The sequence below is a fragment of the Gossypium raimondii genome, chromosome 13 (genome assembly GCF_025698545.1).
Source record: "Gossypium raimondii isolate GPD5lz chromosome 13, ASM2569854v1, whole genome shotgun sequence".
NCBI classification, from domain to species: domain Eukaryota; kingdom Viridiplantae; phylum Streptophyta; class Magnoliopsida; order Malvales; family Malvaceae; genus Gossypium; species Gossypium raimondii.
Window position 1 is genome coordinate 291,644 of NC_068577.1, and position 12,622 is coordinate 304,265.

Consider the following 12,622-nt stretch of genomic DNA (forward strand, 5'->3'; position numbering starts at 1 on the left):
CGATTGAACCAAGAAAAAGATTGATTGAACAGGGTTGTTGAACCATATTTTTAATATTTATGATTTTTTATGAGCTATTTAATATAACAGAACGGACTGATTAAACTGATCAGATTGATCGAATTAACGAACTAAAGATTTGACTCAGGGACAAAGCCAATTTTTTTGGAGGATTAAATTGTATATCTTTATGATAGTAAAAATTCAATTTCACCATTTTAATTGCCTATATCTTTATAATTTTTAAAGGATTAAATCAATTTTTAATCAACCTTAACCTCGCCACTAATCTGACCGATTTGATCATTAATCCGATTCCGGAAACTTTGGTATTAATTTAAAAAGAGGGAAAAGATATTTTTTTTTTCAATAAAAAAACTCACTTGATTTATTGTGGTAAGCGTCAGATCCATTATCTCAAGTAATTGCTCACCACTTGCATTAACTTTGTAATCATTAGATGCCAAAGGAAAAAAGGTATAATTGATATTGCTAATCCAACATGTATATCACACCTATCTATAATCATCAATTTTTTTATACAATTTCCGTAGAAATTAATTAAAATAAACAATATGACGTCCTTCTATCTATATGGGAAACCTGCAGTTGATATTTTATGTTACCATTTTCATTTTCAATGCAAAAGGTTAAAATATGATATTAGTCCTTGTACTTATCCAAAATTTGAGATTTAGTCCTTTTAAAAGTTAAAAATTCAATCCTCCTATATTCTCATCATTATCGTTATTTGTAATTTACACGCGTTTATTTTTTTTAATTATATGCAATGTCATATGAGGGTAGTTTAATTAACATGTGAAGTTGGTAAATTTTGACAAAAATACTAACAACGTTAATGATTGGCTTTAATTTTAACTTTTTAAGTATAGGGACTAAATTTCAAAATTTTAACTTATTTAAAAATAATATGTTTTTGAAACTTATTATTTTAAATTAGAAAAATTAAATTAAAGTATAAACTCTCTAATAAGATTGATGGTAAAAGTTGATTATTGAGCATTAGTTTTAGATAAGTCTCCACTCTCCACTTGAAGAAAAATAGAGATTCATCACTTCCCCAAATCTTATATATTTTAGCAACAAATTAGATACCACAAACATCATTGTTGGTTTAAATTCAATTAATATTTATATAAAATTAACATAAATTTAAAATAAAACCCATGCATATGAAATTTTAAAATTAATGTGTTGTTTGATAAATTGAAAATTTAGGTACCAAATTGAAAAAAAGTGTAAATGTATTTAGAAATGTAACCTAAATGGGTAAAATATTTTTACCTCAAATAAACGCACCCTAAATGTACTTAGAGATGTATACCCTGACTAAATGTAATACTAGCAGTAGCAGAATCTATACACTAGCAGAATGTGTTTAGTGGCGAAGGAGTTTTAGGATTCCGGCTTTCTTCTCCCTTGTAAACTTGCCACCATCCTTTTGAGCTGCCTCACACATTCTGTCCCATTTTTGTCGAAGGGAATCGGTTGAGCATTGGGAATTTCGAAATTGGGGCGAGCATATGATTGCATTCCAGTCAGTTCAAACCTCTTCTATAGCATCCAAGAGGTTGTTCTCTTCTTCTATTCGTCCCATTGTGATCCTACAAGTGATGATGAAGCTTGCAGTTGCTAATTCCCAAATTGGTGCTTGTGGTGCTGCACTTGATGATACCGGTGCTACAGTTGGTGCTGACACCCGTGATAGCGAAAACAATATTGTGGAGTTGTACGCGGATCAACTAATTTCTTCTAGTCCCAGTCGTAGTCCCTTCCGTTTAGTTCTTCCCTCTTATGAGAATGAGTCTATTTACAGCATTGGTAAACAGTGTCCGTGCGGAATTCTATATAAAAACCCGAAAATTTATGGAAATTAACAGGTTGATATATATATTGTTTAACCTGGCACTTGGTATGGAAATAGAAATCAATCACCATGCGTCATCTAGATTACCTTCAGATACGGTCTTGTATAAGCATTGCAATCCCTACAAGCAAATTCAAAGTAACAATCAGCACCTGATACTGAAGCCTGTAATTTATAATCAAGAACATATGTAGAGTAAGTATATTGAATATTGGTGACTCACACACCACACATGCACATATATAAGATAAACTACGAATTAATTAGAGTAAATTAACAATAGAACTTCGTAAGCAATGCAACCAGATATTTTCGTAACAGATTGTGTGCAAGTAAATTAGGCCCCTGGTACAATCAACTGTAACTCTAAAGACCTTAAGCCTCTATATGATACCAACAGATATTTTCCATTTGATGCTTTTGGATTGAACATCTAGCAAAAGGCTAGGGAGTGGTTAGGTTAGACTATTCCATTCCTTGATGGTCCTCTCACCGATTCGGTGGCAGAGGATTTTCGAAAAATAAAATTATGGAGATGTTAGAGTTCTGTAACCCGAATCTTTGTTAAAGAAATAATACGGACTATGCTGCACAAACAGAATCCGTATAGAACTACACTTCCTCTATTTAATTTTGATTAGAATAAGGTTTTTCAGCCTTTAAATAGATGTAGTCGGAACTCCTCTTGTATCATTCAATTTTCAACACTAGTGAATCTTCTTCTTCTCTGCCCATAGCCTTCTCCTGAAAGGATTTCCATGTAAAATCTGTGTGTTCTATTTTTCTTTCTTATTGCTTTGCGATCATTCTATATTATCATTATCAACATTCAGTTTTGCAAGAGGGATTCTCGAAAATTACAAAAAGACAACTAGGGACCAATTTATAGTCAAGAAAACCTAATTAATTCTTTATAATCAAGAACTTAAGGCGATCTTTAATTGAATGGTGACCCACACCCCACACATGCAAATACATAGGATGAACTACGAATCAATAAGAGTAAATCAGCAATAGTACTCCATAACCAATGCTACCAGATATTTCCACACATGCAAATACATAGGATGAACTATCGTGTTGATGCCACGTCAACAAAGTTACAAATGTTAATGTTTTCATCTATTTTAGGGTGATTTGACAAACAATACAAGTATAAGGGCTAAAAAAGACGAAAAAATAAATGGAGGGCTAAAATGAATTTTTTATAAAATTAAAAGGGTCAGATAATTCATTATCTCTTAGTTTTATTTGCATCATATTTAAGTAACCTTGTAAAGGCAAAGGAAACATAAAGCATCTGTAATAGTAATCCTTACAAATCCATTAACAATAAAAATAATTAACTAATTGAAGATTGATTGAATAATTAATATTCTACAACATGATTAAGGTTTGCTTCAGTGTTTCCATTAATTGGAACAGTATGGACTCTTACACCATAAATTGAAAAACAAATATTTTTCCAAATAATGTTGACTCTAAACCCTCCAAATATTTTACACACGTGTCATCTATTTTATGAACGAGATGGTATTCAGATAAAACCCTCCAAATAATGTTGACTCTGAATCGAAATTTGGTCTAAATATTTGAAGAAAAAATTAACATCCACTTTTTTCAACCACTTATTGATTGTGTACCATGTAATTCATTAAAAGAATATTATTGAGAGAGAGAGATTATGGCATTTCTAAGTGTGAATCATTTGTAGAATATAAGCAGTGAAATATTTGCAAGTGGCGTTTGTACAAAAGTTATAACATTTGAGATGCAATAAGTGAACGAAGCACTCGTTTGGGTACTTTGAATTATGAATTCTAGTTAGGCAAAGAGAACATTTTGCCCTACAATGGGGAAGAACATTCTGCCAAATTTAGCTGTGTAATGAACCTACCCATTTACTTTTCTTCTACATTTTTCCACCCAAAAAATTACAGATTCATAATAGAAAGGAATCAAGAACATGATGAATGGAAGAAGTAGGTTGTTTGTCAGCTCGAGCAAAAAGAATAATGTCATTCGTAAAGAAAACGTAAGGGCCCGATCTAAAACATTTTAAAGGCAATCATTTCTTTTGAGCGCAGGCTTGTTGGATCAAATGACTGAGGTATTCCATGCATAATATAAAGATGTATGGGAGAGCAAATTGTCTTGTCAGAGTCCACGGGATGATTGGAAACTTGCGAGTTTGCCTCCATTATCAAGCACAAACATGGAAGTTGAACAAATATAACTTAAGATGAGTTTGATTTAATTATCAGGGAATTTAAAGAAAGCAAGAATTTTCTTGACGAAGTCCCATTCAAGTCGGTCAAAATTTTTTTCTAGATCAAGCTTCATGGCCATGAAGCCTTGTTTACCCTTTTTAGATCATAATGAGTGAATCATTTTTTGAACAATGACAACATTATTAGAGGCCTATCGTTCCAGAACGAAGCTTGTTTGGAGATGAGACGAGCTAATAGACCTAAAGTGATAGATGGATGAGGTTTCAATGCATTTTGGAATAAACATTTAAGTCCCAGAAATCAAAACTTTAGATAATAGCCTCACACAGTTTATCATGGATAAGTCCTTCATCAACTCATGAATAAAAGGGTAATACATTTTGGCGCGCTCCAACCTACGTCCTCCTGCATTAACAATCATATCCATACTAATCTAATTAAGACTCAATCAGTTATTTTTAACATAATTATAACATAAAGAATACTTCCACGATATAAATATATTAAATAGAAGGCAAATAAATTATTGGGACATTATGACATCCTCAATGCCGGTGGTGTCATGTCAAGCAAGCCAATTAGTTCAATAGGGAAGGTGATGTAAATACCATTACAACCAATAACTATGATTAACATTTATTTGATCTAACATATTATATGAATAATGTATGCTAAAAAATTGTATAAAAAAGTTGCTAAAAATTTACAAAATGATATTTTCTGGGATTGGAATTAATATTATAGAGATATAAGATCCAATCAAAATGTATGTGCACTTATATTACTAAATTCAATAATTAATTTGTTAAATTATTAATGGTTTACAAAATTTTAAAAATATAATTAATTTTATTTTGTCTTTCTATTATCTTATAATAGGAGTGTCCATTACATTAATTTACACATTTTCATAATTTTTGTATAATTAATATTTGAGGTAAATATCAAATTTACACGTGATCTTTATGTGCAATTTGATACATGAATTTTGATGTGGCATAATTATACATATGAAACTTTTATTATGCTTCATAAGTACACATGAAATTTTAATTTTGATTCAATTCTACACATTTAAATAAATGCATTCATTTATTTTCATATTGATTAATATAATTGTTAGCGATAAACGTCAAATGGTGCTACATTGACAATGCCATTCTGGTTTATGAAAAATGAATAAAATCAAATAAAAATTCATATATAAAATTGTACAAAATTAAAATTGATGTACATAAAATTGTATATTTGATCAATGATACTTATTCATTAATATGTTAATAATTCAACCGTTGAATTTCTCAATATTATATACATATATTTGAAGGCTAAACTTTTCTTAAAAATGTACTCTCTCGTATTTTCATCTCATACAAGATCCTTCATAGCTTAGAATACTACTATAGGGTTGGGGGAGAGGGGTACATATGTGACATATGTATCTGAGTTTTTTATTAAATTATAGAAACAAAATGGGGGATGTAAAGACAAAAAAACCCATCCCTTTTATTCTCCCAAAGTGAGAATTAAACTTGAATTATTTTTGGATGGGGGATTCTGGCATTTGCTTTGGCATAGTGATGGCCACTATTGAGAGCTTTTCTTTTGCATCTTGATTGGCTTCAATATCTCCGATTACTAAGATGGTGCTGCCATTTGGTTGGATACTTTTAACTGGCTCTGGAATCTCCTCTTCTGCCTCCTTGTTTTCTTTGTGCTTTCCCCATAGGACTGAATAAAGTCCTATTACTATCAATATGGCACCTATCACCCTGAAATAAAGTACAAATTTATGTCAAAAAGATAATTATAGAGTCGTGAAAGTATCATGGAGGTTTTTATACTATAAGTTGGATTGTATTTTGTACTTTTTATTAAAAATGAGACAAATTAGTTCAAGAGCAAACTAGTTTTTCTGATAAAAATTTATCCATTTCTACCATTTAAAACTAGTCATTGTACACCAGCATGAGATACAAGTGACATGATACATGTTACTGTCTGGTTTTTTCGTCAATCACAGAATGAAGCGATTTGTTCTATGATTTAACATATAATGATTAATTTGTTTATTTTTTAAATTAAAAGAGCAAAATGTAATCCGATTTTTGTACAGAGGTTTTCATGATGCTTTTATTGTGCACAAAAAGAAGTGAATGGTAAAAAATGAGTGTGAAAGAGAAATTAAAAAAGAAAGCTACCCTCCAAGAAAAATCTTCTCAGCCAGGATGAAAGACCCCATGATTGCAACTATGATCATCATCAAAGGGCTGAAAGCAGTGGCAAATACTGGGCCCCTTTTCTTTATCACCAGTCCTTGAACATAGTATGATATGCTTGATGTCACAATCCCCTGCAAGAAAAACACATTAAAATTAATCTTTAAAAGATTATGCACACCACCTACGACATGGGTAAAAAATTATATATACATATATATTTGCAAAAAGTTTATATAAATAATAAATGCTTCAGTTTTTGCTAAGCTAACACGTAAAATATCGATAAATAAGAAATTTCCACTATTATCTAGTGGATATATAAAATCATTACCACTACAAAGCATCGCTTCAGTTAAATGTGAAAAATTAAAATAATATGGATTTAATTTTTATTATGTGTATATTTTTATCTTTTCTCAGTTAAATTGGTAATAGGTTAATTTGTGATATTATCTCGATCAAAATTTAAATATATAATAATTAGAAAAGAAGGGAGGGATCTATTACAGCATAGGCAGCAGCAAGGAGGTTCATGTCCCAACCAATTTGCCAAACTGAGGCTTTATGTTCCATCACAAATGTCACTGCAATTGCTTGTAGAGTGCCCACAAAGCACACTAGTGATGTTAATGAAAGTTGATGATCCTTGTATGTCTTCAATGCTTTGGCCTAGTGAAACAATTATACGATGAAATCACCAAAAATAAATAAAACAATGAAAGTGAAAATCAATTTGTTGGTATGTTTTAAAAAGGTAATTTATTTTGGTGTTTAAAATTACCTGCAAAACAAAGAGGGAAGCCCAAGCAAAGGTGGCAATGAGAAGGAGAATGGAGCCTTTGAACCAATCTTTGTCAGTAGTTTCAGTAGTATGAGGAGCATAAGATTGGTTAGTGTGGATATATTTCTTACTCCAAAACAGATCAACAATGGGTCCTTTGTACAATGTCATAAGCATTGCCCCAGCTACTGTCACCATCGTCCCTAATATCTTTGCTTGGCATCTCACTTTCTTTACATCTATCTTCTCCATCCTATATACAAAAAATTCAATGTACTTAGACATTAATCAAAACTTTTCTTACAAACGCGAGGGACATCAACACGTCGGATATGATTTCCAGTTAGAGTTTTGTCTCATGATTCTGCTGAGAAGTTTGACAGGTTTACAGAGTGAAAGTATCTAGGAATGTCTAAATGATTGGACTTGATTCCATAACCTATGGAGGTATAAATATCATGAAGGCTCCTATACTACGAGTCACATTTTATCCTTTTTACTCAAAAAATGGGTAAATTAGTTCCTGCATGTTGGATCAAAGAGTAAATTGATCATTTTGTTAAAAATTTCATCCATTTCAACTGTTTAAAACCGGCTCCTATATATCAGCATGAGGTGCACATGACATGCTATGTGTCATTGTCATGTTATTCCACCAACGATGCCAGTTTTTAACAATACAAATGGATGAAATTGTTAATAGAATGGACTGATTTGCTCTTTAATTTAATGTACAATGACTAATTTACCGAACTTTTGAGTAGAGGGGCAAAATGCAATTTGACTCCTAATACAGGGGCTTCTATGATATTTTTACCAACCTATGTCATATAACCATTTATGGTTCATTTATAGCAGAGTCCGGAGACAACCTCCCAACAAGAAACAATACCAGACTTGTTGAGCGTCAGACACTATCATTATTAATGAGCATATGTATATATCTACCGGAAGATGACAGCCATGATAAACGTCATTGCAGGAAGCACATTGCTCAAAGCACAAGAGAAAGTTGGAGATGTATATTTCAGCCCAGCATAGTAGAAATTCTGGTCAATCACAGGCCTAAAAAGCAACAACAAAACTTTGCTTAAATTTAAGATAACAAAGCAAAATTTATGAATAAAAAAGAAAAAGAGTCCTAATAAAAACTAACCCCAAAAGAGCCAAGATAAATATTTGCATAAACACTGAGAATGTTATCTTTGGTTGCCCTCTCCTGAAATATGTTGAAAAAACATAGCAAAATTCAGTATATATTTGTATGAACTGATCTCAGCTGCCATATATGTTGAATTTGAATGGCGTTTATAAACCTTTCGAAAATCAAAGCAAAGGGAGCTATGACAGCAGTTGCAAAAGCATGACGGTAAACAACCAAGACATAGTGGCTCATGCCTTTGTTAAGTGAAACCTTGGTGATGATGTTCATGCCTGCATAACCAAATTGCAATGAAATCATTGCAAAATAAGGCTTGGAGCTCTCAAGCAAGTTACCACAACATCTCATCTTCTCCATTTTTGATGAAAAAAAGAAAGAAATTGGTAAATAGGGGAGAGTTTGTAAAAGGAAGAGAGATGAAAAAGAAAGAGCTTGAGGAAGTGTTTGTGTTTCTCCCTAAAGGAGAAGTTGGGGGGATTGGACTCATATTTATAATGGTATATTTAGGGGAAACTCCCATGTCTCAAGCATATGTAGGTGGGGGTGTCAATATGTTATTTTACAAAGCTTGGTAATGCCAAATGTTACCACCTTTTATGCTCAAATATAATTTTCCTTACCTTACTATTAGAGCTAAAGAAATACAAGAATTTGGCTCTAGGATAAGATTGGAATTCTGAAAATTTTAACATCATAAGTTTTGAATTCGGATATATTTTAGTTTTAATTTGATTGTGTTTTGTAATAGTTTTTTTTTTTTTGGGGGTTAAATTATACCATTAATTATTAAATTATTGGTAAGTTTTTGTTTTGGTCTCTTAATTAAAAAAGTTACAATTTGACCACGAAACTATTTGAAAGTTTTATTTAAGTCACTAAATTATTCAAAAGACTTTATTTATGTCACTAGGTTGTTAAATTTTTTTTAAAAGTTCCGCCAGCGAGCTCCATCGACGATCCGACAATCGGTATGGTAGATTAAAGTAAAAAGGTATTTGAATTTTGGTTTGCAGATTGGTGACGTCCAAAATTGTTTCATGAAAAAAATTGTAGAAAAGAAGGGGAAAGAAAACTTTTGATTGGTACAAACAATGCGAACATACATCACAGATTTTAATGACCCAATAACTTAAATGAAAACTTTTGAATAGTTCAATGACCAAATTATAATTTTTTTAGTTAAATGATAAAAAAAATTACCCATAATATAGTGAATAACCCTTTTCTTAGTGCTTTGTAATAATTTATTATAGTTATTGTTGCTTGGATATGTATTATTTTATCTTATAAATTATAATTATGATTGAATATGATGTGTTTTGAGTTAATTTGTAAGAAAAATCGAAGCTTTGAATTATAAAAAAATTCAAACATGAAAATTTTAGGCATAATGACATATTCAATCCCTAACATTTATCCCTTCTTTTCATTTTAGCCCAATTTTTTTTTTAGCTCTCAACTTTTAAAATTTAATCAAATTACTTTCTTTTAGATAGGAAAGTTAACCAAACCATTAAAATTTTGATGAAAATGACATGGCAATTCTAGTGGCCGGCCATGCGTTATTAATAAAAATTCCACAGAGTTCAAAAAAATTCATAATTTTTTTAAAAAGAATTGTCTACATTAATAATAAAGTACATGTGGATTGCGACATTAATGTCATTAAAATTTTAACAGTTAGGTCAACTTTTCCATCTAAAAAAAAGCAATTTGACTATGTTAGTGCTAGTTATAATTGCCAGATGCAGCTCCAATTGCAACTTAAGAAACATCTGACAGGTTATTGTAACTTATCTTATTTGATTGGTATTTTTTTGGTCAAAACTATTTGTAACTTTAATTGATAATCTATTAGAATTTTTAGTAGTATGATAATTTTCATATTCAGAGTTATGTTCGTATAGGTTTTATAGCATTTTCGGGTCTTATACGAGTTTACAATAGTTCCTTGGCTACCCTAAGGTTGAATTAGGAAAAAATTGTATAGTTTGCAAAATATCGGGTTGATGTCGCAACTTCGGAGGTTCCTCATCACAACACAACTCACTGACTAGGTCTCATCGCGACATGACTGTCTGTTTTGCAAAAGGTCCAAAATGGCATTAACTTGCATCACCTAAAAGCAATTTTAATTGACAATAACCACTAATTTAGTCAAAATGTCATTCCCAATTGTTCAATTTTAACATATCACATCATTTATATATGCATTTATATTACATAACCTTACATTCCATATTAAACACTTATGGCATCATCTAAACATTACCAAATAGGCATAAGCATTCATATATGATCACAAGTACTTCATCTTCTCATATAAACCATTTAAGTCTCAAATTCATTTACACAATCCAACCATTTAACCATTTGACCATTTATAATCCATCAATCTCAGTTCAATTATGACATGATCATGTAATATGAAAAAACTGACTCAACCTAGATAAATGTCATATATTAAACAAAAATGGGATTATACAAACAATGTTGAGTCGAGGATCATTGTCTGGATGCTAGATCATGCCTGAAACTTTGAGATTTACTTATACATGCGCACAGAGAAAATAAATCGCATGCTAAACAATAAAGCTTAGTGGTATTTCCATAATTCAAGTCAATATAATTCAAGTTTCAGTCAATTGTATAAATTCAATTCACATTCTAATGTCAATCAACTCATATACAATTCATACCAAATCTCAATCAACATACCAACATTTATATGCCACAAGTGTACCAAATTTTTCATATGAATTAACCATACAATACCTTGATTAACCAAGCTAAATGAACATATTATACTAACATATCAATACAAATAGCGTTTGCATTTCTATTCATTTCTCAACATTTGATCATATCCACATTTCATTTCAGAATCAAATCAATTCATTTGTTATCTTTCCATATTGGCCCTTAGGCTTGTTTAACCAGTTCGCATTGTCCTTCACATATTATCGATAATCATATATTGCATATATGTACCTATAGTACAATTTCATAACATTAATTCTTTTCGAACATCCAATTCACAATTTATATCCCCTATTAACCTGACTCGAACTCGAACGAATACAAGGATCCCAACCAACATACCAATTTGACACTTAATGTCTCATCGGAACATCTAAAGTATATAGGTTGCACCCAGCGCTCATCGGTATAACCGAAGTAAAAGTTATGCCCAACACTCATCAGAACGTACAAAGGAAAATGCGCCCAGCGGTCATCGACGTACAGTCGAAGTAACCCATACTCAATCTATCCTATGGCATGCTAACTATATCCGATTCTGCCCGAACAATTAATAGGGTAACCTATTTTCCAGTTTCATCATATAGTTCAATTCATATTCTATCATTCTCAATTCATCACCATTTCACCATTCTAACACATCAAATAACATGTTTCATTTCAATTCCATATCAAATATCATATATCAATTAAGTCATGATACTTTCTATTCTATTCAATTTAGTCCTCTATCTTAATAATCAATCTCAATCATAACAATTCAATTCAAACAACCATTGTCAACTCACCTCAATACCATATTATACAAAATATTATGAATATGCAATAATTAAATTGATCTCAAATCATAGAAATACAAATCAATATCTCGCGTCACTCGTTGGCTATCACCTTTCCTTTCCCTCTCAACGACCCAACATCGTCTTTAGCTATGAATAATTATTCATACTTAATTATCAAATTTCAATATTGTGTCTCAAGACAGATGACTTCTTGTCTCGAGATAGATCTCATTTTATTTTAGGTATTTTTGTTTCGATGTCAACATGTCTCAAAACACTAGAAGTGGTGTCTCGAGGCAAGGTTCTTCATGTCTCGAGACTAAATGCTGAGACCATCCTCCCATGTTTTCTTACTTAGCTTCAATGTTTGAATGTCTCAAGACAAGGAGTTATTATCTTGAGACCTAGAACATGGCAAAACTAATTCAGCTTCAAAGTTTACTTGTCTCGAGACGAAGGCCACTTGTCTTGATGCTTAAATAGAATTGTCTCGAGACTAGCTTGCCAAGTCTCGAAACACTAAGCAAGTAGATCAAAATATAAGGTAATTTTTTTTCTTATGGTCTTGAGACATGATCTTGTTGTCTCAAGACTCAATGGTAAAATGGCCCTAAATGCACATTTTTCAAGTGTCCAAACTATACCAAATGACACCTAAAGTGTACCTAAACTTCGCACTGTAATATCATCAATCTAACACATATAAACACAATCAAACATCATCAAATCATGACCATCAATGTATCATCATTTAACGAACTATTTTTCATAGTCAAACTTATATAAACTAGGATAA

At 31.4% G+C, this 12,622-nt stretch overlaps 1 protein-coding gene across 1 annotated transcript; it reads right to left on the minus strand.

Annotated features, from left to right (window-relative positions):
* Positions 1-5,439: 5,439 nt before the first annotated feature.
* Positions 5,440-8,752, minus strand: LOC105782694 (WAT1-related protein At5g07050). Its single transcript, XM_012607616.2, has 7 exons — positions 8,439-8,752; positions 8,279-8,341; positions 8,071-8,187; positions 7,123-7,375; positions 6,849-7,010; positions 6,321-6,472; positions 5,440-5,891 (listed from the first exon to the last, which is right to left on the minus strand). The coding sequence occupies exons 1-7, from the start codon at positions 8,639-8,641 to the stop codon at positions 5,657-5,659; spliced, it is 1,185 nt and encodes a 394-aa protein (XP_012463070.1). The 5' UTR covers positions 8,642-8,752; the 3' UTR covers positions 5,440-5,656.
* Positions 8,753-12,622: the final 3,870 nt, after the last annotated feature.